Here is a 26,210-nt window from a genome sequence, read left to right on the forward strand (position 1 = left end):
GCCTCAGCATGGCAGACTGAGCCCCATCCCAGGCCTCAAGGCCCTGGCTCTCAGGACAGTCTGCCTCTGCAGGGACAGCCCTTCAGAGGTGGTGCAGAGACCCACCCCGTCCCCCGGGGCAGCCCAGGCTCTATAGCTCCTCCAGTCCAGGATTCCTCATGTGGCTGCTCCCCTAGCCTAGTCCAGACTAGTCAATGCTCCCCTCCTAGTGGGGACCAGCCAGAACCCACCCACCAGGCCTCCTCCCCAGCCCCAGGCCCTCTGCCTGTGGACACGGGGGAAGAGCTGCTGCTGCTTCTTTTCCCCCCACCCCACCGGCCGCACCACATGGCATGCGGGATCTTAGTTTCCCGACCCGTCCCCTGCATTGGAAGCTCAGAGTCTTAACCACTGGACCGCCAGGGAAGTCCCAGAAGAGCGTCTTATATCGTGGTCTTACAGTCAGCTTATGGTCACCGATATCCCCCGTCTCTGTCATGGGGCCTGCAATCCAGACCCTGCGCGCACAGATAACCTTAGATCTTGCCCCTGTCCCCAGATGCCTGGGGTAAAAACTTCCCCCCTCAATGCCTGAGTTTGGGACCTGAGGGGACTGAGCAGGGGCTACCAGCAGGGTTCCTAAGCCAAGCGTTTATTGTTCAAGAGGTAACTATCCTTGCTTCAGGCTTGAGAGGCAGAAATGATGAGCCCCCAAAGCCTTCCACAAACAAAACCCCACGCTCAGGGACTCATCTCAGCTCGGTGCGGGCTGCAGCACGAGCAACAGGGACTGCACTTGGAAGGGAGAAAAGGTGAGCTTCAGGCGGCTGTCCCGAAGGGGCAGGGGGCCAGCAGGGTCACGGCGCTCCAGGAGGTCACAGCTGGAGAACAGGAGGGACCATGAGGGCTCCGCGAGGGCAGGACTCCCACTCCCACCCCGCGCCCCCACTCACAGGACGGCCTCCTGAACCGGCAGCGACATGTGCAGCCAGCAGTCCACGTGGCTGCCGTGGGCCTCGTACAGCCTCAGGACCAGCTTGCGGCCCTGGAGGCTGGTCTCCGCCTACGGAGGGAGGTGGTGGTGGGTGGGGCCGAGGGCGGGCCCAGCTCGGGACCCCGGCCCGCTCCCCGCACTCCACCGGCCCTTGCCTGCTTGACGGTCTCCAACACGACTGCGGGCGAGGACACTGAAAAGGCGCTCCAGGCGGCGGCGGGTGCCGGGCCTGGGGCGGGCAGCGCCAACAGGGGGAAGTTGAGGCTGTAGGCAGCGGGAATAACGCCAGCGTCTTGGAAGGACCCTGGGCGCAGACCGGAAAGGGACGCGTCGTGGAAAATGAGGGTAGGGGCGTGGGACTGCTGGAGAGCTCCCCACTTACCGTTGGGGCAACCGAGGCTGAGCGGGGCAGAGAGGTATCGGGGCCGCAGCACTCACCCTCATGCGGCATCAGCGCGTAGGTGAAATCGTGGCGCCCCATGTCAACCGTGGCGTCAGGGGACTTGGGCGCCCGCAAGCTGGGGTGGGGAGGGTGGTAAGGGCCAGGCTGGAGCCGCCGAAGTTCTGTCCTGGGAAGACCGCGCTCCCATACCCGTCCCTGGGAGGCACCCCACTCACAGGGAGAGGCTGAGGACGCTGCCTCGCACTGACGCGCCATACTTGCAGTCATTGAGCAGAGCCAGCCCAAAGCCGTGCTCTGACAGATCGATCCAGCGGTGGGCCCACACCTGGAGGGTAGATCGGAGACCCACTTGGTGGCCCCGCCGCCTCCTCGTGCTCCAGAGCTCCTGTCAGTAGACTGAGGGAAGCTCTGGGACCACACGATTGAATGCCAGCTCTCACTACAGGAGGCCCTGCGCACACCACACAACCTGTCTAAGCCCCGGCTCCTCATCTGGGAAAGGGGGATAAGGGTAATTACCCCACCAAATGGGCATGAATATCAGACTAAACAGAAAGCATTTAGCACCATGCCTGGCATACGTGTCAGGAACCAGCAAATGCTGACCATCATCTTCCTCCTCCTCACCCCATACCACACAACGAGTCTCTCCCCAGCCAGGGAGGATCCAAACCCTCCACCACACCCCGCCCCACACCACCCCACGTCAGACCTCAAATCGAGCCCAGTCCCAAGAGGTGTTGTAGTGGGTGGGCCGCTGCAGATGTCCGAACTGGACCTCAAAGGTGGCCTGGGGGCTCCGCACACGGGCAGGGAACTCCACCTTCAGGAACTTGTGGGCCTCGTGCCAGTGCACCTGTCGGGGGTGGAGGTAGGGGTGCAAGGGGAGGGACCCCTCCTCGCCGGCCACACCCAGGGAAGATACCCACCGCCCTGCCCCCTGCTACCTTGGTGTGGAAGCGGACATAGGGGCAGCCGACGTCCAGCACCACCTCTTGGCTGAGCTGACTATTGGGGCTGATCTGCAGCAGAAACCAGGCGCTGCCCCGCACGCCACCCTGAGTGCCCACGGCCAAGGTCCCTGCCTGGCCCAGCACTGGCTTCCTGGGGAACAGGGGAGGGAGGCGCTGAGGCAGGACGGCCTGGCGGAGGGGGCCCAATACTCTCCTATCCCACGCCGCCCCCGAGTCCTGCCCACCCCGCACCGTGTTTCTAGGTGGTAGTCCATGACGTCCCACGCGTCCCAGTACAGGGGGACATCATCGAACAGCACAAACTGGTTCCCCACGGCACCCTCAGCAATGGCCTCCCTGGAAGGACATGGAGACTGGCGCTTTATAACTGTATGACCGCAGTCTCTCCAGCTGAGTGAGGTGGGTGGGGTGGGAGGTAGGGTGAGTAGGCCCAGAGGACAGGAGACTCCTAACCCAGCCGGCCCCATTCCATGTGTGGGTCCCAGTCCTGAGCCACCTGTGGGCTACTGTGGTCAGCTGTGGCCAGGGGACAGAGGGAATGAGAGGTCTGGGGTCCCCTGCCAGGCACTGGGAGAGGGCAGTGAGGGGTTAGCACCTGCCAGAGGCCACCAGCACCAGAGACGTCAGGCGGCCAGTTGGGTCCAGCCTCACCCGGATGATGCCGTTGTCCAGAGTCACAGAACCGTCAGTCTTGGTGGGAGGGGGCCTTGAGGCTAAGTCTGCAGAGGCTTCCCGCCACCAACAGCCCGCCCAACACCAGCCCCAGCCCTGCCTTGCCACCTGCTCCAGGTTGGGGAGCTCAGAACCCCCACGTTGTCAGGGACAGCCCAGGACAGCCAGCCCCCGCCCACGGCGATGTGCCAGCACTCACCTCCTGCACTACAAACACAGGCTGCTGGGGCAGCAGGGGCTGCAGCGAGGTGGGGGTGGGAGCGGGAGCATAGCCCATGCTGGGCACTGTCACCAGAGCTGGGGATGAGGCCTGGGCATCAGCGCAGCCTCCTTCACCTTCCAGGAACCATACTCGGGGCGGGGTGGGGGGCTGGAGGGGGTGAGCATTACTAGTACTCTCTAGCCTGGGGCAACCCGGGGCAGAGATCTCCAGGGGAATGTCCCCAACTCTCGATTTGGCCTTGATCCCTCCTGCTACAGTAGCCACCCTTCTCCCCAGCTCATACCTAGGCAGTGGGCCCCACCAGGCCTGGGCAGGGCCAGCACTTCAGTGCGCTTCCAGGGCAGTGTGTTGACAATGAGGAGGCCCTCAGGACCTGGCTCCCCAGCACAAAGGGCTGCGGCTGCAGCGCTGAGCAGCGTGTTGCCACGGGAACGGATGTCTGGGGAGAGACTGGCTGGTCATGGGTGGGCAGTGGGTCTGGGTGACCCCTGAATGTCCCACAGGAGACACTCTGCCCTGGGTGCTGGAGAGCAGCGGAAATGTTGTCAGCCTCACCTTCGTAGTGGCACATGGCTTCCTCTGCCACCAGCTGGATGCAGCTTCCAGTCACCACATCGTGGAACTGGTTCAGAAGCAGGAGCCTGCGGGGGGCCAAGGGCAGGGCTGCGGAAGGCTGGGAGGGAGGGGCAGCCGCAGAGGTGTCTGGGGTGAGGTTAGTGGGTGGCAGGGGGGCAGAAGACAGACTGACCTCCAGAGGTCCTGTAGCTGGGCGGCCGGGTAGAGGAACTGGGCACTGCGGGCCAGGGCCAGGCTGCTGAGCAGCTCCACGTCATGCAGGATCCGCTCACACTCCCGGTTCCCCTTCTTGATCTGAGCCCAGGGTAGGGAGAATCAGTCTAGAGTCTGTTCAAGCATCCCAGGACACCTTCCAAAGCCTTCCCTTGCTCAGAACCCCTGGTGGCTCCCCAGGGCCTCTTGTGAGTTATCTACCCCAGATGCCTCCCTCCCCCCCCTCAGCCCAAGCCCTTCCTCCCTCAGGGATGCTCAGTCCTGCCTCCTCCAGGCTCCTGACCACCCGGCTCTTGCACTTCTCTCCTCTCGGCTCCTCCGTGGAACACAAGCCTCTTCCCCCAGGTCTGGGCTGGGCTCTGTCCCCTGCTTCCTCCTCTGACCCTCTGGGCCTCTCAAGGGCACGCCCTCCCCATTTGGCTCAGCAACCAGCTCCTGACCTGGGCATGGGTGGTGTAGGTGCCATTATGTAGCTCCAGGAAGAGCTCTCCGACCCACGTGCACAGCTGCTCCGAGTGGCCCTCCAGCGCCGAGAAGAGTCGCTCCGGAGAAGAGAACTGCACCCTGAGGGAGACTGCAAGCCTGGGTCTCCCAGCTTGGCCGTGTGATTCACCCTTCTTCCATGCAAGGGTGACAAGAGACCCAGTCCCGACAGAAAGGAGCCACGCCCAGAAAGCTCCCTGTCCACACAAAGCCAGTTCTGGATACCCCAGGAGAGTTTTCTCTCTAGTAGGTTTAAGCCCCGTCCCACCTTTAGCTTTCCCCTCACCCTACCACCAGGGTAGAAGTTGGGAGGAGCCCATGGTCTGGGATTGGAGGGGGACAAGGTTTAGGGGAGGTGTCGGGCGCAATATTTGAGCAGAAGGGACTAAGGGCAAGGGTGGAGGGTAGGGCTGAGTGAGCCCAGGCCTGACCTGGGCAGCCCATCTGTATTGCACAGCCGCTTCAAGCGGTCCACCATGGTCTGGGTGGGGCCACCACCCCCATCCCCAAAGCCAAAGAGGAAGGCACTGTGGTTGGTACGCCCCTTGTCCCGGTTTTTGGCCACAGTCTTCAGCACCTGCACAGGTGGGCTCAGGGTCAGCTTAGAACAGGACACCCAGCCCTCTCCAGCCTGCCTCCCATCCCCGACCTTGGCCACTAGGTGCCCTCTCACCTCCTCCACACTGCCCTGCATCCCATATGAGTCACCAGGTGGGAAGTGGGCCAGCACCCGGGAGCCATCCAGCCCCTCCCAGAAAAAGGTATGGTGCTGCAGGCAGGGAAACAGGTAGAAGAGAGAGGGCAGAGTCAGGGCTGAGGCAGAGCTGGGCCTCCTAGACCTGCCCCTCCTGTTGTGTGACCCTGGGGGAGGCATGCCTTCTCTGGGTCGGGGTTGGGTGGCTTGTCCAGGGCCCCTCAATAAGCCTGGACGGAGATGTATGGGCTAGGTGGGACCCAGGCCCACTCTGAGCCTGGTTCCCTGGGGCCTGCTCACCGGGAAGTTGTTCACCAGGTTCCAGCTCAGTTTTTGGGTGAGGAAGTGCCTGATGCCACAGCTGCGCATGATCTGTGGGAGCTGCGCTGAGTAGCCGAATGTGTCTGGCAGCCAGAACTGCAGGGAAAGGGCCTCTGGGCACGGGAACCACGGCTCGGCAGCACGGCCACAGCCTCTGCCCCTCATCACTCAAGGGCAAGCTCCAGCCCCATGCGCCTGCAGGCGCAGCCGGCTCCCAGCCTACCTCAGAGCACATCTTCCCAAACTCCTGCAGGAAGAAGCTCTGTCCCTGCAGGAACTGCCTCACCATGGCCTCTCCACTGGGAAGGTTCCCATCCTGGCAGTGAGGGAACAGGGAGGCAGCCGGGGTCAGCACCAGGTGGAGCTCAGGCCAACCACCCGGACAGGAGCAGCCAGGGCTGTGACACTGGGTTATAGTCAGTGCCCAGGGAGTGTCCATCTCCTCACAGGCCCACCTGTCTGTCTGCCAGAGGGGAGGTTTCTGGGGCCAGGGCTGTGGACTGCACTTACCATCTCCACCCAGGTGCCCCCGACGGGCACAAATTGCCCACGGCAGGCGAACTCCTGGAGCCGGGCATGCAGGCCAGGGTAGTGGCTCTTCACCCACGCGAGCTGCTGTGCCTGTGGGGCAGACGAGGCAGGAGCTGGGCCAGGGGGACAAGAACCCCATCCAGGGCTGAGCACCTGGGGCCCAGTGGGTGGCTGAGGGTGAGTAGCCCTGCCCCTCAGGCCCCAGAAGCCCTCGGAACCTCACACTAGCCCCCATTGGGCTCCAGGTACCACCGCACAGCCGTCCCTCTGACCTGGGAGCAGGCAAAGATGAACTCAGGATTCCGCTCCATGAGCTGAACGACTGTCACCCAGCTCCGGGCACATTTCCGCACGGTCTCCTTGAAGGGCCAGAGCCAGGCTAGACGGGGAGGAGGGTGGAGGATAAGAGAGCAGCAAGGTCCCCAGCTCCTCACAGATCTCCAGCCGCACCCCTGCCCCCCAGCATCCAATCACGCCCAGCCTGGGCCTCCAGAGGGTCATCCTAGCCTTCCGTCCATCCCAGGCCCTTTCCCTGCAAAGTCCTGTGGCATCTCTCCTGAGCTGTCACTTTACATCACTCTTGCAAGGTAGGAGTAGGGACTGGGGAAAGGAGGTTGGCTGGGCCTATCGGATCAATTTTACATCAGGAAATGGAGGCCCCAGTCCCTGGAATAGCCTTACTCTGAGGTTCAGACACCCCTGAGAGGATCCTGTAAGAGGCAGTGGGGGTTGGCCCTTCCCCTGCACGCACATTGAAGGACAGCCTGGAACAGAGGGCACAGCTTCCTGAGATGGACCTGCCTGGGCCAGCTGTCCCGCGTGAGGCACTACAGCCTCTTGCAACCTCTAGGCCTCAGTTCCTTCTTTACCAGCCCAGAACTCTACATCCCATGCTTTGGCACAGCAGAGAAAGCCCTTGTTCTGTGGTTCAGAAACTTTAGCTGCATCAGAATCAATACTTTGGGGAGTTTTTTAAAAATGTAATTTCCCATAAGCCTCACAGACATTGCAGACTTAACCAGGTTCAAAACTGACCTCCTGATCCTCCCCAGGAAACCTCCCCCTGGGCTTGAGTCCCCATCTCAACTACTTCCACATCACTCCTATCTGAGGACTTGGGCACTTGTCAAATTCTTACTCATCCTCACTCTGTTCAAAGGTCATCTCCTCTGAGAAACCTTTCTTGAATCCCCCAGACCCAGCTGGGTTAAATGCCTCTTCTGGGCTCCCCAGCCCCCGATCCTTCCCTCCATCCTGGCAGCAACTGTGTCTGCCTATTTTGTGATCACCAGTCTCTATAGTCCTAGCCTCCCAATATCTAGCATGGGGCCACACGGGGCATCAGATTTTGTTGAAAGAATAAACGAAGCCACGTCTAGCAGAGCCTACAGCCCATTCCCCTTTCCCAAGGGAAAACTGGGGTCCAAGAGGGGCAAGAACTCGATGTGGATCACACAGTGCTTCCAGGGCACAGCCAGGTCTTCGAGGCCACTCCTGCCTCCCCGAACCAGCCCAGACAACTGCTGCCCTACCTGTATCAATGTGGCAGTGCCCCAGGGCATGGATGGTATGCTGGCTTTCACCCCCACGTTGGCCAAAGAACTTGGAGGCCAGGGCCTGGGCCACTGGGAAGGTCTCCGGCTGGGCGGGGTCACATATGTTCACCATCTGGTTGGCTGTGTACAGGGCCTGGTAGCTGCGCTGGTTGTCCTCCCCGAGGCCCTGCAGCAGGGTTCTGTCCCTTAATCCCCATCTCAAGCAAGCAGAGTCTCCAAAATTAGACCCCAGCTGATCTCCCACGGGTTCTCAGCAGAGCTCCTCCCTACCTCCAACCCTGTGCTCCTGCTGGCCCCCCTGCTCAGCACTGTCTCCTTCCTCCCCTTTACACAGGGAAATCCTCTCAACACTCAGGCAGGCATGAAACACCCTCCCTATTCTGGATTCCCAGAGCTCCAACTATCTGACCCAAGAAACAGCCTGCCTGGAACAGGGCTCTAGAGTGTGAGCAGGTGGCGCGGGGGTGTCGAGTACCTTGGCCATCCCCAGCAGCAGCTCCAGATCCACCAGGAGCTTGTGGACATCCCGGTGGAACACGGCCAGCTCAGCCCGGCTCACCTGGAACATCTTCTCTGGGTCAGGGGCTGCGATCATGGTTCCCTTCCCGGCCCCCAGGAGCCCACTGCAGGCTACTTCCACATAGAGGGTCAGGCTACAAATGCGGGGAGGCAGCCTCAGGCCAAGGGACTGGCAGAGGACTCTGGGGCTTGGGGAGGGAGGACCAAAGAGGCATCCAGCAGACCCCTCCCTATTCACCCCCAGGATCTACCACCCAGAGGATCTCACAGTTATGTCAGGTGCGTGTAAGAGAGGGTCATGGTAGAAACAACAGACTACACCAAATTCTGCTGATGAGTGTTCTGCCTTGGTTGGGGTGAATAAGTAGCCAAGTTTGGAACCATGTGAATTATACTGTTTAGACTTTTATTTCCAAAGCTGTCTTTACAATGCACTGCCTTGGTCTCAGAACCCTCTTTGCACATTAAAAACATGTTTGGATCTCCCAGGTCCAGTCTTTCAGAACAAAGATCCATCAGCCAATATGGGCAGGCCACTGTTTGGAGAGCATGGTGGGCTGTGGTGCTGTTCTACTCAGTCTTCAGAGAGCAAACATGACTTCCTTCGGGAAGCCTTCCATGACTCTCCTCTTATCCCTCTCCCTAGTCTAGAACAAATTTCTTATGTTGAAAGTTTTTTCTTTCAAAGCCCTCATCAGTTTTGCAATTATTAAGTATATGTGAGTCGCCCTTGCTGTCAAGAATCACATCATTCACCATCAGTCCCAGTGCCTGGAAACATCAGATACACAATGTTCAATAAATATAATACCTAAGAAGAGTTTTTGATAGTGTCATAAAATGCATGTTATAATATGGATTTTTTAAAAATCAGGATTCAAAATATCAAAGAAATACAACCTCAACTAGTAAAAACTACATTTGAAAGAATTCCCGAGAAGAATGCTGAGATGTTAATAATGGACATCACTAAGTGATGGGATAATGGGAGTTATTTACTTCTTTGTGCTTTTCTGTATTTAACCCAAGAACGAAAACACTATCTTTATAGCCAGAGAAATCCTGCTTTTCAAAAATAAACTATGAGAGTTGAAGATGGTTGTATTGAAAGTGGGTGTGTTTCTCAGATGGCTCTGGGCCTCAGCTCCTCCTTGCCCACTGATGCTCCCTCCCCTACAGCACTGGTCAACCACAGCACAGGGACTCACTCACCTCCGGGGGTCTTCTTCCCCCAGCTTTTCAGTCAGGACATAGCTGGTCTTCTCCCCCTCTTTGGTCAAACCCTGGTGGGGAGTGCAGTGAAAGAGACAGGACCTGAGGCTTGTGAACAGCTCAGATGAAGTATAAGCTGAGGGAGGCCAGTCCCCTCTACCGGGTCCCTAGCACTGGCTCCTCTCTCCCAGACAAGGCCAAGATTGACAAATCAGGGACCTCTGGTAGCAGGTGCCCCAACCCCCATGGCAGTCAGTGCCATGACCACCAAATGGCACCTATCTGCCAGCAGAAAAGCCACTGGTCTTGTGGAGTCTTGGGGAGGTATCAGGTCCTTGGTGGCTTCTGGTGGCCTCTGTACCCCTGAATAAGCATCTGAAGGGAAACTCTCTGAAGTCAGGGACAGGTTTACCTCATTCCCCACTATATCCCCAGTGCTTAGCACAGGGACCTGCCAGAGAGGGCACTCAGGAGACATCCTGCTGAGCCAGTGAAGGGAGGGAGGGAGGGGTCTGCCATCTTTCTGTACAGGAAGAACAACAGTCCTGACCTGAGACTGAGGGTTAGTCAAACTGAAATGGAAGCTGTGTGAACCTGAACAAGTGTGTTAACATCTATATATCTGTTTCTTAGTCTGTAAATGGCCATAAAGACCTACCACATAGGATTTTAAAGGTTAAACCTGTTAAGGTTGGATGCATAAACAAGGTACTTAATAGTGGTTATATCTGGGGAACTGTGGGTGAGGTAGCAGGGAGATATCCATTATTTCAGGTGAAGAGGACTTTTTAAACTTTATATTATCCAGAACTGTTTCGAAGTCTCCCTCCCCGACTGCCATAAGCATATATTCCATATAATAAAAACCAGTTTATTTAAAACTAAAAATAGAAAGTGGTATAGTCTGCAAAGTCACTAGTCTGGCACCTAGTAAAGGGTTAATAAATGGATCTGCTGTACCTATTATTGTACTTGATTAATAACTATTTTCATCCCAGAATGGGAGGGTGACCAGTCAGTGGCAGGGTTGGTTTAGTATTAATTATGTTGAGACCCTCAGCGATCCTCTCAAACATGAGAAGGAACAATTACACCGGGGCCCAAGCAACAACCTCTCCAGTCCTGAAATCCTGATACCACCCTGCAGGCATAGCCACTCAGCTGTGGCTTCTCCAGAGACCAGGGCTGAAATGTGGCCATACCTGACCTAGGGCAGGGCTCCTCACCTGGACAGGTTCCCCATCACGCCACACCAGGCCTTCTCCATCACTTTCCCAGCGAAGGTGAACTTCCTGACCCACCCATGCCTCTGGGATGGTCAGCTCCACCCGGAACCAACAGGTCCACCATCTGCAACAGAACCACTAAGATGGGCCTAGGGGTCAAAGCCCTTTCCTTTCGACATACTTCCTTGGACTAAGGGTCAGCAGGGGCTTGAGACTTTCACCAAGTATCTGCAGCATCACAAGGTATTCAGCTTTGATCCACAAGCAAGGACCAACGGGGTGTACAGCAAGGTGAGGGAAAGAGGCAGAGAATCAGGGGTCTGTGATTTGTCCTGCCTTAGGCAGAGTGTCCTGCCTAAGGGATGTCCAGGGACTGGGAGAAGGGGGGGAAATGAAAATTCTCCCATTAAGTCTTGAGGGATCAGGGATCTGCTCCCAGCAGAGGGTGCTGCTCTGCCCCAAGTGACGGTCTAGGGCACAGGGCCGACAATGGAGGTGTGGCCCTTAGGGGAGGCGAGTAAGCCGGGAGCGGGGCCCTGTCGGCCCCGCCCTCCCTCTGGAGCGTTACCCACGTGGGTCCGAAGCTGTCGCCGACCTGCGCGGGGCGGAAATCCTGCTGGACTGCCTCCTGGTAGGGAAGCCTTTCGGGCGTCAAGAAGCTGGAGAGCTCGGCCACTGGGCAGCTGTCTCCGAAGAGCCTGGGCGGGAGGGGCAGGTGGGCACGCGCCACTGGGCCAGCCGGCGGGTGGGGACTCGCATTCCCTCGATCCACCGCCGGGAGGGCTGCCTCACAGCTCGGTCTCCCCCCATCCCTCCTCCTGGGCCCCAGCCCTTTCCGCGGCGGGCACTTTGTCCCTCGGCCCAGGTGGCCGAAGCTTGGGTTTCCCCCCGGACGGGAAGGCTAGAGACGCGTGGATGCGGCCGGCCGGCGCCATGGACGAGGTGGCCACACCTGCCGCGGAGATTACAGTCGGTAAAGTAGAGCGGCGACACGAATTTCTCCACCCGCTCCAGCGTAGTGCGCCAGTGCTTCAGGGCCGGCGCCGCCGCCATCGCCGCGCGCTCTCTCCTCTCCCCGGAAGGCCCCAAACCCTGCCGGCGCGGTCCACGGCCTGGAACCAAAGGTTCCGGCGTCCGAAGGGCGCCTTCCAGGCCCGGACAGCTTTTCTTGGAACACCAGCGGCTCTGTGAAGTCTCGCTGCTCTGAACTTTGAGCAGGGAGCTGAAAGCTAAAAGCCGCACTTCCGATGCTCTCCTCTTATCTCGTCCGAGCTGGTGGCCGTTTAGGGCAAATCCCTAAATAAAATAGGAAGCTTGACGCTTTGATTCTGCAAAAGGCCTGGGACAGACACAAGCCGTTAGGCACGACGGGTGGGAGCCTGGGTTGCTGCCGACGCAGGTCACCTAGTCTCAGAAGCTGCAAGCGGGAACCTCCTTGCCCTCTGGTCCCAGCCCGCCCTCTGGCTATCTCGAACACCCGTGTCCGCTTAACGTGGCAAGAGCCGGGGCGCCAGGACCGGTGCTTTAAAGCCAATCGGCAGACATGCGTTAAATAGAGCTTTGCACCCCAGTAACCTCAGCTTCCTCTACTACATGTTTTATTTTATGTATATGGCTAAGTGCTGCCCATCGCCAGAAACTCCGAAGATTTTGATTTGAGATTGCAGATCACAGACATAGAATTCATGATCCTAACAGAATAATGTATTTCCCTACACGGGACTGAAGAGTTCAGAGAAGCCATAATGCCAGAAACACCTCCAATTTCATCCTCACGTTTCTCTGGTAATCTGTTGGCAGCTTGTTCCCCCCTCCTGGGAATGCTATGAAGTCCTTGTCTATAAAATCATTAGGAAGAAAAGTATATACACAACATGAGCCCTGATATTTTAATAGAAATACTGACCAAGTTTACAACATTTCAAATGCAAATCATAGGGAAAGGTGATTAAGTACAGAATACCAAACGAGATTTAAAATATAACTTCCTGCTATAAGACAGGCTGAGTTGAGCTTGGAGCTCAGATGGCAGGAGGGATATAAATGCTGTTTGTGAAACCCTGGCTGTCAGTGAAGCTCCCCCTTCTTTTGGTTGCACTGGTAGGATGGGGTTTTCTCCTCTATTGGCCCTGAAACCCTATCCTGACCTGCAAGCAGCTGCTCTGGGCGTAACCCTATGCAGAGACAGCAACAGCTGGGGCTGCCCCTGGTCAGGTCCCATCAGTTCCCCCCCAACCCACCCCGGCCGTAATTCCAATTCAACATGGTCTTAAGCAAGCAGAGGTGAGTTATTGCTGGGAAAACCTGAAGATCTTCCCCCCCAGTCAGTATCACTCCATCTCCCAAGTCAGGCATTGGCCCCAGCTTCACCAGAGAATCTCCTCCCACAAGGCTCTTTTGCCACCCTACACTTTTGGGCTCTGAGTCTCCTGTAGTTGTCCCATCCCTCCACTGCTCCCCACCACACCCAACAAAAAACTCTAAAATCGGAAAAGTCTACCATGTGTTATGAAAGTCCAGAGCCAAAAAATTTGTGGTTTTGTGGTGGTGATGTTGGGAATTTTTAATTAAAAAGCAAACAAAACCACACAAATCACTGCTGGTTACTTTACAGCTATGACTAGGGTAATGGTTGCTGGAGAAAAATTCACCAGAGTACTGGGAGGGGCTCAGTTGGTCTTTGTTCAGAAAGTCCAGGCTGACCACATATAAAAATCCTAATCAGTCAAGTTTAAATATCTGCCAGTTTAAATTTATGTAATTTAAAAAAATATATATGTATATATTCCATTTGCAGTTGCTAACGAAATGTATTGAATCTCCCTCCCAGCCCCATTTATACCACACACTCTGTACACACTTCTTTCAAACACTGGTTTGGTATTTAAGCTGTTCACTCCCATTTCCAATAAGGATAAGAAAAAATACAGAAAAGTACAAACTACATAGCTGCACAACTTACCCAAATATAAAATATTTCCAAACAGCTGAAATAAGGGGGGAAAACACGTACTAAAAGAATGAATAATTCTATTTAAAAAATTTAAGATATTTTGATTTGGAACACATACAACTGACTGCTAACTATTTAAAGCAAAATCCTGTTTGTACCGTAGATAAGGAACTGAAGCCAAAATCCCTGCTTCACAGTAGTTCTCTGGTGAGGACAAGGGACTTGGGTTGAGAGTTTATTCCTTAAGTAAGAATCAAGCTTTATTTATTTACAAAAAAAAAAAAAAAAAAAGTTGGGGCAAGGGGAAGACAAGTTTTACACAAAAGTACTACAACGGTAACTCCCTTTGGTAAAAAGTGTAATAAATGTCTTGTACATCTGTTCATAGGTACTAAATCTGAAGCCACATAGAACTATGGTACACAAGGAGCTAGAGCAGTTATGCTAGCACATCAAAGCATATTTCTTTTAATAAAAAATTGACAGTATGTACATTATTTACAAAAAAAAAAAGAAAAACCAAGTTAAAACTGTGTGTGTGTTTGTGTGTGTGTGTGTGTGTGTGTGTGAGTGAGTAAAGCTGGTGGATGGCACTAGGGTAGACTAGTAAAGAAGCAGGTACAAAACAGTTCCACGGGAGCTAAAAAGGACGACTGATTTGAACTTGTTGAGGTTGAGAACCAGAGGAGAGAATAACGGGTGGGCAGCAAGGGATTCGTCAGGAATCAAATCCACAAGATGATCAATCCCAAAGCCAAACTGCAGGTCCCAGAGAAAATCTTAATGGGTGATCTAGATGTGCTCAAGTGACCAGGAAAAAAAAATCCAATACAGTTTTTTTTCCTTTTGGGGGGGAAGAGGAAAGGAGCAGTGACCATCAGAGTTACAATCCATCTAAGCATTGAGTCCTTCCCCAGTCTGTCAGTCAATGCTCGCCCATCCAATCAAGGTGTGAACAGCATCCGGTTCCCTCACTGAAGGTCAGGCCCCAGGAGGCTGCAGTCTTAGCTCTGCTGGTGTGTGCAAGCAAGCTGCATATCCCTGTGCTTGCATGGATTTCTTCCCCTCCAGGGCAGGGTAATGCCCAAACCCCCTGGGAAAAGTTCCAGCTCCAGCTTTGTAAGGTATCCACGTTCCTTATATGTAGCCCACTTGGTGCCAGGTTGCACCAGCCACACACAGATCAGGTGGCCATGTCCCAGAGAGGCCCAGTGAGGCTTGAAAGGCATCTTCCTTGTTTCTTCAGTGTGTGCGAGTACACGTGCCCCCCCCCCAACACACACACACCCCTCAAGTTATCTGCTCTGGCTCTGCAGTTATGGGGCTTTGAACACTGTGCCATATTTGACACGGTACTTGTTAATGCTCACAAAGTGCAGGGTCTCTGTGTCACAGGTGGTGGTGCAGGGCACCAGGCCCTCCAGCCCCTCACCCATGAGCCACTTGCTGGTCTCCGCTGCCATTTCACGGGGCACATGCTCCTTGGTCCATTTATCTACCCAGGCCTGGAACCTCTGATGTAGCCGCTTGCTTACCCGCTCATGGGACTGCAAAATAGAATGAAGAAGAAAAAAACCCATGAACTAGGACTAAAAACCTTCAAATACAAAGCCCAATTTTCTCCTAAAGTGCCAGAAGAAAGATGTGGGCTTATCAGTGCTGATACCACTGATAAGTTAAAAAAAAAAAAAAAATTAGGAGTCTGTTTAAAGAAAAGAATTGAAGATTAAGAACCTAGAACACATTAAGGAGTTGGAATTCAAAAAGCTCCCAAAGAAATACCAACTGGGCAGAACTAGCTCAGTGCTTCTCGATTTTAGCCTCCTGCATCATTATCACATAGGGGGGCGGGGGTGGGGAGAGAACAACTTGATCAATCCGCAGTTTTAAACCAGCAACCCAGCTGATTCTAACATACCCGGAGTGAGACACTGAGTTGAGGCCGTTAGTCATTTCTGTCAGCGTGGCAATCCACTTCTAAGTAAAACAAGGTAAAGGGCTTAAAACCCACTCTCCCTTCCCGCTATTACCCCACCCTGCCCAGCACAGTGCTGGGCATAGCAGATCTTCAGTGGAGGTTTTTGTTCCTACCTATACATCTGGTAAATATTTATTAGTGCCCACAAGCAAGGCAGAGAAGGGGATACAAAGATAAATAAGGTGTTGCCCAGCTCCCCAAATCATTTGAATCAGAAACATGCAGGCATACAACACACAGCACCATGAGAGAAGTACATTAAAAATCGCCCAACCTATGGTTCCCACTTGAATGTTCTGTAGTCTTTTCATCTGCCTCCCAAACCTGGTAACCCCTTCCTATTAACAGATGTACCCCTAAACTTCCCATTTACTCAAGCAAAATGAGCAAAGAAACAAAACCAAAAAACAAAAACCACCAGGCATCATCCTTAATGTTCCCCTTTCTCTTAACCTCCCTACATCCAAACATTACCACATCCTGACAGTTATATGTCCAATCTTTTTTTTTTTTTTGGCTGTGCTACGCAGCATGTGGGATCCTAGTTCCCCGACCAGGGATTGAACCCACGCCTCTTGCATTGGAAGCGTGGAATCTTAACCCCTGGACCACCAGGGAAGTCCCTCCAATCTAATTATAATTCCTCTACAACCCTGGTAGTCTGGGTAGACATCACATCTCATATGAATGAAAGCAGTCTTTCGAGTGGTCTCTGCCCTTCCAACTTGGTGCCCTCACTCGCTCTCATCAGTCTATGTCTTTGTCAACGATGTCTCAATGTACCTCAAACAAAATCCAAATCGCAGCCTAAGAGAATAAGTAATGTAGCCTCTGCCCACCCTTCCAACTTCATGCACCCCACTTTCCCTATGGCGCAAGCCACATTGATGTTTTCATTTTCTTGAAAATGCCAAGTCCTTTCCTCCTTCCCAGCCTTGTGCTTGCTTGTTTCCTTTGCCTAAAAAGTACCAACCCCCAACTCTGCACCAGGTTGGATCCTTGTCATTGTTTAGGCCTCAAGCGTCACCTCTTTAGAGAGGTCTTCCCCAACAAAAGCAGGGCCCTGCCTGCCAGTTACCCTTGATCACTTCACCTAGTTTCTCTCCTTGGTAGTGCACATCATCACACTACCTTATATGCTCTACCTCACGGTTGTAGTCCCAGGGCCTGGCACAATACCTTGGTACATAACTGCACTAGGACTTTCACAATTCAGGTAGCATGTGAAAACAGACAGGATTCACACAAGCAATACTACCTGAAATGTAAATGCTAGGAGTAGCTTCACTGGAAGGTGCGACCAGCTGTTATCAACTGAATTGTGTCCCCACAAATTCATATGTTGAAATCCTAGCTTCCACCCCCCAGAATGTGATGTTATTTGGAAATAACGTTGTTGCAGATGTAATTAGTTAAGGTGAGCTCATACTGTCTGTTGTAGGGTGGACCCATAATCCCACATGGCTGGCATTCTTTAAAAGGGGGAAATTTGGACACAGACATGCATTTAGGGAGAATGCCATGTAAAAATGAAGGCAGAAATATGCAAGCCAAGCAATGCCAATGATTGCCAGCAAACCACCAGAGGCTAGGAAAGGCAAGGAATAGTTTTTCCCTCACAGCCCTCAGAAGGTTCAAAGCAACTCTGCCAACACTTCAACCTTGGACTTCCAACCTCTAGAACTGTAGGACAATAAATTTCTGTTGTTTAAGCCACGCAGTCTGTGGGACTTTGTTACGGCATCCTTACTCAACAATTCTCAAATCCAAGAGATTTTCACAAAGGGAGAGAAACAACCAGAAGCCTCTGGGGCAGGCCTGGTCCTGGCTGAGGAGGGAGAAATGTGGAGAAATTCCAGTTACTGGTTCTCACCTGATGAGCCCGGAGCAAGGCGGTCCTCCGATACATGTAGTCCTCTGACTTGATCACATATACCATCTTATAGGAATTCAGCTTGAACCTACACTCCAGCTTATCCAGGCTATCCGCATTCTCCATGGTCTTCTTGCTGTTCCCTTCCTTCCCTTCCTTTTCCTGCTGTTCTCGACCACGCTGACACTTCCGGATCCGCCGCAGATTCCTACAAAGCAGCAAAGCCCTGCAGGATGAGAGCTCCTCCAGGTGCAGGTTCCCATGACTGCCCCAAAAGTTTTTTATTTGCCTTCACAGCACGTATCACAATTTTAATTACATACATTTTTTAAATGTCCAGTGGTTTTATTGTTAAAAAAAAATTTTTTTCAACTGCAGAGATATAAAGAATAAAAAGAAATTGCCAACTAACCCCCTACCCCAATTCTCGAAATCCCACTTGCCTTGCCACAGGTAGCCACTGTTAGCAGTTTTCATTTAAAATCTTCTAGGTCTCTCTCAACTTTTCACTTAATGTCATGAAGATTTTTTCATTTCACTACAGATAGATTTGTGTCATTCTCTTTAACTGCTACAGAGGAATGTGTCTTAATTGAACAATTCCTTAACAGGAATTAATCAGGTCCTTCATCTGAACCACAGAGCACAGAAAATTACTTAAATGTCTATTTTTTTCAATTCTCCCACAGATGGTACATAACTAGTGCTATTCTACACATCTAGGAAAGAAGATAATTCACATTAGTGGATGCCTTGGCAGGCTTAATTCCCTCCAACACAAGCAGAGAAAGGTTGTCAGCTAGACAGTTCTACTGTTTCCTACACTTTGCTATTAAAAACATTGCTTCAGGGCTTCCCTGGTGGCGCAGTGGTTGAGAGTCCGCCTGCCGATTCAGGGGACACAGGTTCGTGCCCCGGTCCAGGAAGATCCCACATGCCGCGGAGCGGCTGGGCCCATGAGCCATGGCCGCTGAGCCTGCGCGTCCGGAGCCTGTGCTCCGCAGCGGGGGCGGCCACAACAGTGAGAGGCCCGCGTACCGCAAACAAAACAAAACAAAACAAAAAAAACGTTGCTTCAGTGAATATCTTTGTGTACACACATTTCCGTAGGACAGCAGTTCTTTGGTCCAAGGACTATTGGGGCCCCCACGATGCTTTTTAGGAAGTTGTAAGATCAAAACTACTGTCATAATACTACTAAAACAGTGTCTTTCTTTCTTTAAAAAAAAAAAAACAGTATTAACATTAGCATTGGCAGTGCAAAAATAATAGTGACTATTAGAAAAAAACCAATTGGTGATGGCACCGATCTGTCCTTAGATATCTTTGTACTCTTCTCTGGCCACACACCGGCAATTCAAAAAGGAAAGCTGCTCTGACTTAAGAATGTCCTTGATGAAACAATAACATCTCTTATTATTGATAAGGCCGTTAGTTCACATCTTTTTAACATACTGGGTGACGAAATGGGAACTAAACATAAAGTACCTTTGTGTGCCAAAGTACAATGGGATTCATGAAGGAAAGCACTTGAGCACTGCTTGAGCTGCACATGGTTCGCCATTTTTACCTGAAAGAATAGCTGACTAGCCGATCTGGGGTATTTGGCAAATATTTTCTCAAAAGTGAACAAGGGAGACTGGTACTTCAAGGAAAACAACTGAGCACATTCGTTGCCAATGATAAAATTTAAGCTTTCAAGTAAAACTCGGAATTTTGGTAAACTGGTATTGGCCGGCATGAGGTGTGACAACTTCCCACTACTTAAAGATGTGACTGGGGCTTCCCTGGTGGCGCAGTGGTTGAGAGTCCGCCTGCCGATGCAGGGGACACGGGTTCGTGCCCCGGTCCAGGAAGATCCCACATGCCGCGGAGCAGCTAGGCCCGTGAGCCATGGCCGCTGAGCCTGCGCATCCGGAGCCTGTGCTCCGCAACGGGAGAGGCCACAACAGTGAAAGGCCCGCGTCCGCAAAAAAAAAAAAAAATGTGACTGATGAGGTCAACGGCAATATTAATAAATGTGGTGTTTTTGGGGGTGCTGGGTGGGGGGTGGGAATACTGTAAAATGAAGACGTGTCAACATTTGGTAGGTCTGCATAACTTAGTGAACTAAAATGTTCCAAATAACCAATTGCATGAAGTTATAAAACCATGCATGAAAAAATTCAAAGTACAAGATAAACCAATGGATTTTGACATAACCACATGAAAAGTTCACTGATACTGCAACTAACCTTTAAGAAACTACTACTTGGACAGTTCTGCTGTCATATCAAAGAATATCCATAATTATCTGAAAGGATATGGAAATACTACTTTTTTGAGCTACATGTTTCAGTAAGGCCAGATTTTCTTCATGTATTTTGACGAAACAAAATAGTGCAACAGAATGAATGTAGAAGCAGATATGAGAATCCAGCTGTTCTTCTATTAAGCCAGACATGAAACAGATTTACAAAAATGTAAAGCAATGCCACTCTTCACTAATTTGTTGTTTTGAAGTAGCTTTTCATTAAAATATTACTTATGATAACACAGAATGTATTTAGCATTGTTTTTAATGAATTCATAAACATAGTAAACGTTTTTCAGTTTTAATTTCTAATGTGGTAAATATTACTAGATATAATCCACATAAACAAAAGTTTTTTTGGTGTATTCAATCTCTAAGACTGTAAGGGGTCTTAAGGACAAAAAGACTGAGAAAGAACCTCAGCTGTAACAGCTGTAAGGCAAATTATTAAAAATTAAAGTTCCAGGGTAAAGGTCCTATACATTTTAACTGCTCTGATTCTGGAATGATTGTATCAATATTTCCCCCCACAGTAAATCAAAGTGCCTCCCCTCTTCCCCACACACTCCATAACAAAGATTACAAATCTTTTTAAGAATTTTGCCAATCTGTTGAGAAATATACAATGTTATGTTTCATAAGCATGGAGGGACTTCCCTGCTGGGGCAGTGGTTAAGAATCCGCCCGCCAATGCAGGGGACACAGGTTTGAGCCCTGGTCCGGGAAGATCCCACATGCTGCGGAGCAGCTAAGCCCATGCGCCACAACTACTGAGTCTGTGCTCTAGAGCCCGTGAGCCACAACTACTGAGCCTGTGTGCCACAACTACTGAAGCCCACGCGCCTAGAGCCCGTGCTCCACAACAAGAGAAGCCACTGCCATGAGAAGCCCACACACCACAACGAAGAGAAAGCCCGTGCGCGGCAACAAAGACCCAATGCAGCCAAAAATAAATAAATAAAATAAATTAAAAAAAAAAAAGCATGGAGACTAAATCTGTTTTGTTAAGAAAGGGGCCTGGCACAGAGCAGCTGCCTGAAGTCTGTTAAATGACTCAGTGAATGGAAGAAGCTGGCAGGGCCCTTCTGTTCTCACCCCTTTCCATGTTCCAATTAGGACTAAGTCTAATAATACTGGGATAATACCTTTCTGGGAATGTAAGACATGAGATTTCAATTCGCAAAATTTGGGGAAGAAAGAAAGCCAATCTACTACAGCAAAATCTATTTTCTACTTCTGAAACTCTGTCTTCATCCTCAGACAGAGGTCCAGCATACAATTTGCCCATATATGGGGAGGAAATTTTTTTTTTTTTTTTCCGGTACGCGAGCCTCTCACTGTTGTGGCCTCTACTGTTGCGGAGCACAGGCTCCAGATGCGCAGGCTCAGCGGCCATGGCTCACAGGCCCAGTTGCTCCGCGGCATGTGGGATCTTCCTGGTCCGGGGCACGAACCCGCGTCCCCTGCATCAGCAGGCAGACTCTCAACCACTGCGCCACCAGAGAAGCCCAGGAAATTTTTAAAATTCCATGAAGAGAGTTAACATAGCAGGCCTAAGACTGCTATCCTTTGCAAACCGTGCTTACAAGGTTGTCCCTTGGCTGGGTTCTGGCATCTTGGATTTTGGGAGAGTTTCCCCCATTCCCTGAATGATAAGAGTGCCTCACTGTACCTAAACTGTTTGTACAAAATAAATGGTTTATGCTGAAAACCTGCTTTCCTTCTGGAAGTCTGGAATTTTGGTACAAGCTAGGCAGAGGGTGCCTGCAGGAGCAGCACCCAATAAAACCCTCAGTACCAAGTCTCCAATGAGCTTCTCTGGTAGGCAGCATCTCAAACATATTGTCATAATTTGCTGCTGGAGGAATGAAGAGTGTCCTTGTGCCTCCAGTGGAAGTCACAGCCCCTTAGAAGCTTGCGCCTGGCATCCTCTGATTTTGTCACAGGCACCTTCTCCCTTTGCTGATGTAGCTTTGTATCCTTTCGCTACAGTAAACCATCCCTGTGGGTATGCCTACATGCTGAGTCCTTGAGTCCTCCAAGTGAATCATCAAACCCTGGAGACTCTGACACACATTCCTGAAGGGAAGTTACTACTGACTCCTAAAACTCTTGCCTCCCTGATGCTTTGGCACGTGCTCCAGGTAAGCTCATGGTGTAAAACCATACAAACCCTGAATTAGCATCCTCAGTAGACAGAACAACAGAATAAGTGAAAACCAAGAAACTGAAAGTCATCTAACTCCTCGTTCCTGGACTGTGCATTAGTGTTATGCTGCCGACACATGAGTTGGTTCACTCACCGTGGGAGAAACACTGGTTTCCGTGCCAGGTGCTCACGAAGCTCAGGAGAGGTAGTATCAGAATTCATGTATCGCTCCACATAGTCTGACCAGCGCTAGGATTGTAAACACAAAATGGGGGTGGGGGAGAGAGCACAAAAACTGAACTCCAACCTCATCAGGTTGTCTAGCAAATTCTATGACTAAAATGTCTGAAATATTTAAATACAAGATCAAAAAAATCTCTTTCCATAATGACATGCTTGTTACTTGGTATTAAAACACAGCTTAAAAAAATCTGTGAGAATGCAAAACCGAAAGTTTCTCTGAGATACTTAACAGTTACCAGAAGTCATAAATGGTTAGAAGCTGGCTCACTGACAAGTTTTATTTCCCTACAGAGGGTTTTGTTAAAGAACAAAATGTATAGTGGCAAATGTTTGAAAATCAGTATCTTTCACATCAAAATCTAAATTTCTGGCATCTCTTTTAAAAAAGTTTAAGATTTGGCAACCACGAGCCAATATTCCCATAAAACAACAATCTCCTCCCCTCCATATGCCCTCAGCACCATACATACATGTGGCTTGCATTTCTCATTAATATTACCCGCTAGACCCAACTATGATAACCAATTCACTCTGTCTACCCCGTGGGGTTGAGAACTCCTGGCTCCATCTATCCCAATAAAAAGTAAACATGACACAAAGAGTCAAGATGATACTGGGCAGATGGCACCTCATTTGTTGTTTCTTGTGCTTTAGGAGAAAAACAAGAAAGCTGCCAACCATGAGACTTCCTCAGAGGAGAGGGCTTTCCTGAAAGCTAGATGAGACTGCCATCAATCCTAAATATCTTACCACCAGGCAGTCCTTTTCTTCAGCTGAAGATATGGCTGAAATGACCTGTACTTAAGCGTCAGGTCCTGACCCTTAAACAGGCTAACACTGGCTGGGCTTCTAGAAGACACTCACTGGGCAGACTCTCAGAACATGACATACTCTCTCCAGTTTCTGCAGTATACTCATCCATACCTCTGCTTCTACAGGGTCATCCGAGTTCTCCTCTTCCGTGTCCAAAAGCTCGATGGTCAGCTGAACCTGGCCTTGGCTCTGAATGAACATAAGCTGCAAATAAGAAACCTGAATGTAAACAAAAGACCATCTCCAAAGCTGTAAACAGATTCTCAAGGGTTGAGAGGTGGGGAGGCAATAAAGTTATAAAAAAAATTTTGCTCCAATTGAAGAGATGAGGAAGATAACTCAAAAGCTTAAGCAGGTGATAAAAAGGCAAAGGTCCAATCTTGCTACCAGCAAAATGAAATGTTAGAGCAAGAAGCACCATTTCATGTTTCTTACTTCTTGAATTAGCTAAAACAGTAATCAATATCAGAGAGTGCTCAAAAGTCAGAACCATAAAATGTCAATGCCATTTCACTTGATAATCCCATTTATGGGACTTGATACAAAGATGTAAACAAGCCTACAGTGTTTAAAAAAAAAAAGGAAACTTCTCATACCAAAGTGAAATGGAAAACATCAAACAGAAAATAGCAATCACATTTCCACCACAATAAAGACTACCCAAGAAATCACACATACCATGAGGTAAGGAACACAAAACATCAACATAAGAAGTGATCTGCTGCAATGGTACCAATCATATTTGAAACTGAGTTCTGCTAATACTATTTGTGTGATTTTTTAAAAAAATTCATATTTAAAAGCAGTACACTGATAGAGGCAAAACCAAGTCACATTTTGCACAAAAGAAGTATCAAATGGTGATGGCACACAGATCTCCCCTTTTGGAATCCCAGGATTCTCAATGCCCTGATCCTAAGGGCTCGCTGCAGACCAGATCACTATAGGAATCAATGGTGAAGATCAGCGATTAGAAGAAAGCTTGAGAATCATTTATTTCAACATTCTTCATTTTACACAGGGAAAAACCTAAAATTCAGAAAGTTCTGATTTCTCAAGGCCACACAGCTAGTCAGTAAGCAAACAGGACCAGAAACCAGTTCTGGTTCACAGTTCTTCTGGAGAAGAAGAATTCCTATTTGCTAGTAAAATTTAAAAAGTAACAAGAACATAACATACACACATACAAACATAGTTACTTCCAAAATAGATATGAAAAAAACTGCTCCTAGGAGTTTGCTAAACCTCCCTGGATTTAGGATGAAAAAACCTAGAGTGTCGAGATTTGTCCCACTGCTGTAAAGAAACCACTCTTCAAAGTAATATTGAGAAGACAAGTCTCCTCTACATGCCTAAAACTGAACTCAATTTCATCCCAACAGGCTCCTCGCCTGACACCTGTCTTGTTAGGTCCTTTACCATGTGTTCACCCCAACTCTCTGACCTCTGCAACCACTCTCCAAATCTTGACTAACTTTATTATTAGATTGCCCACATCCATCACCCAAATTTGGTAACTGCCTCCAGTTGTAAACATGACTCTGATTCCTCCCCTCCTCGTTACTCAGTGTTACTAATCTTCCTGAAAGCTCAAAGCCAGTGGAATATTTAGTCCTTAAAAATGCTTCACTGCTCGCCAACCACAACAAAATTCATACCTTTTCCTTAGTTATGGCTGTGAAGATCCTCTACCATTTGGACACCCCCACCTCCTCTCCATGCCTCCTCTGCCAATCTCCTAGGCTTCATTCAACTAACACATAGTCACTGAATGTTTGCCATTTATTAGGCAGAGGGACACGCAGAAGAGAACATGGTTTCTTGCTTGGAGGAGCTCAATTTAGTGAAGGAAAAGGGATACAAATAGCTATATTTACATTACAACAAAATAACTACAAAGGTACTACTCTAGAAACATGCACAATATGTTATCCCCCCTCAGTGAGATGAGAAAGATTTCACTTCACTGAAGTGACACTCAGCTGAGCACTGAAGGACAGGACATAGAGGAAGACCAATCGATTTCAGAGAAATCATGACAAAGAAAATCATATTTGAAAAAGTACATAAAAAGAACTACAGGGCTTCCCTGGTGGCGCAGTGGTTGAGAGTCCGCCTGCCGATGCAGGGGACACGGGTTCATGCCTAGTCCAAGAAGATCCCACGTGCTGTGGAGCGGCTGGGCCCGTGAGCCATGGCCGCTGAGCCTGCGTGTCCGGAGCCTATGCTCCGCAACGGGAGAGGCCACAACAGTGAGAGGCCCGTGTACTGAAAAAAAAAAAAAAACAAAAAAACAAACAAAAAAAAACTACGACCCCTCTCCCCCGCAAAAGGTGAAGGATGCGAGTAGGCAATACACAGAAGAGAAAAACAGGAAACAGTAGCGAACAGGGAAATGTGAATTAAAATATTTTTCTAATCATCTAATTGGCAAAAATAAGTTTGATAATACTAAGTGTTGACTAAGAATGGGGAAATAAATGCTCTTATCAAAGTGCACACTGGTATAGCCAGTCACTTTGGAGAGTGAAATGGGAATACCCATTAAAGTTTAAATTTTAAAATATGCATACCATTTAACCTAGTAATTTCATTTCTCTGCCTCTACCCTAAACAAACACTACCACGTGCACGCAAGGATACAAAATGCGGTTCAATGAAGCACTATTTGAGATAGTAAAAAATGGAAATAGTTTAAAACGTTTACCCATCAGGCAATGATTTTTTTAAAAAACTATAGTACAGGGAATTCCCCGGCAGTCCAGTGGTTAAGGACTTGGCGCTTTCACTGCTGGGGGCCCAGGTTCCATCCCTGGTGGGGGAACTAATATCCCACAGGCCACGTGGCATAGCCAAAAAAAAAACCCCAAAAACAAACAAACAAAAAAACCCGCAAAAAACTATGGTACATTCATACTATTATGTATGACACAGCAGTTGAAAAAATGAGCTGGATCTATGTAAACCAAAATAGAGCAAATTCTAAGACATGTAAAAAAAAAAAAAAAAGCCAGATGTAAAATACGCTAATCCAATCTAAATCTAATCATTAATTTCTATATAAACATCTATGTGTCAATATATGCAAATGCACAGAAAAGGGTCTGAATGGATACACAGAGAGCTAAACATGCCTGATTTTTAAAAAAGCACTGTAGAATATGCATAGAAAAAAAATGAAGGGAGAGGAGGCGGGAGGTGGGGCTGGGCAGAGGATTTGAAGGGCTGCTTATTCTTAGCTTAATGCTAATACTATATGGACTTTTATTCTCTATATAAACATTTGAAAGAAAAAGGTCACTGTGATGACACGATTTTCCTGGTTACCAAGC

General features: G+C 50.1%; 2 protein-coding genes across 6 annotated transcripts in view; both read right to left on the reverse strand.

The window, feature by feature from the left end:
- Positions 1-629: 629 nt before the first annotated feature.
- Positions 630-11,655, reverse strand: MAN2C1 (mannosidase alpha class 2C member 1). 3 transcript variants are annotated; one of them, XM_082648566.1, is made up of 26 exons: positions 11,529-11,655; positions 11,149-11,274; positions 10,577-10,700; positions 9,351-9,421; positions 8,095-8,272; positions 7,596-7,785; positions 6,336-6,442; positions 6,043-6,153; positions 5,756-5,848; positions 5,512-5,628; positions 5,191-5,286; positions 4,949-5,094; positions 4,475-4,598; positions 3,994-4,115; positions 3,801-3,886; positions 3,529-3,684; positions 3,222-3,319; positions 2,946-3,040; positions 2,582-2,686; positions 2,324-2,480; positions 2,089-2,232; positions 1,592-1,701; positions 1,412-1,491; positions 1,129-1,277; positions 933-1,042; positions 630-860 (listed from the first exon to the last, which is right to left on the reverse strand). In XM_082648566.1, the coding sequence occupies exons 1-26, from the start codon at positions 11,627-11,629 to the stop codon at positions 734-736; spliced, it is 3,123 nt and encodes a 1,040-aa protein (XP_082504692.1). In that variant the 5' UTR covers positions 11,630-11,655; the 3' UTR covers positions 630-733. The 3 variants fall into 3 exon arrangements, with proteins under 3 accessions (XP_082504692.1, XP_082504694.1, XP_082504693.1); XM_082648568.1 differs by having other exon boundaries at positions 2,946-3,078; positions 3,222-3,332; XM_082648567.1 differs by having other exon boundaries at positions 720-860; positions 1,129-1,237; positions 1,356-1,491.
- Positions 11,656-12,480: 825 nt separating this feature from the next.
- Positions 12,481-26,210, reverse strand: part of SIN3A (SIN3 transcription regulator family member A) — a 64,333-nt gene continuing 50,603 nt past the window's right edge. For 2 of the 3 annotated variants that reach the window (XM_082648650.1, XM_082648651.1), the window contains exons 18-21: positions 22,990-23,082; positions 21,977-22,071; positions 17,381-17,588; positions 12,481-15,076 (exon numbers count right to left, since the gene is read on the reverse strand). In XM_082648650.1, coding sequence (XP_082504776.1) covers positions 14,846-15,076; positions 17,381-17,588; positions 21,977-22,071; positions 22,990-23,082 — 627 coding nt within the window. In that variant the 3' untranslated portion in view covers positions 12,481-14,845. Of the gene's footprint in view, positions 15,077-17,380; positions 17,589-21,976; positions 22,072-22,989; positions 23,083-26,210 lie in introns of those variants that run through there. The other variant, XR_014296375.1, reaches the window with a different exon arrangement.

The sequence above is a fragment of the Grampus griseus genome (genome assembly GCF_964374135.1).
Source record: "Grampus griseus genome assembly, chromosome: 2".
NCBI classification, from domain to species: Eukaryota; Metazoa; Chordata; class Mammalia; order Artiodactyla; family Delphinidae; genus Grampus; species Grampus griseus.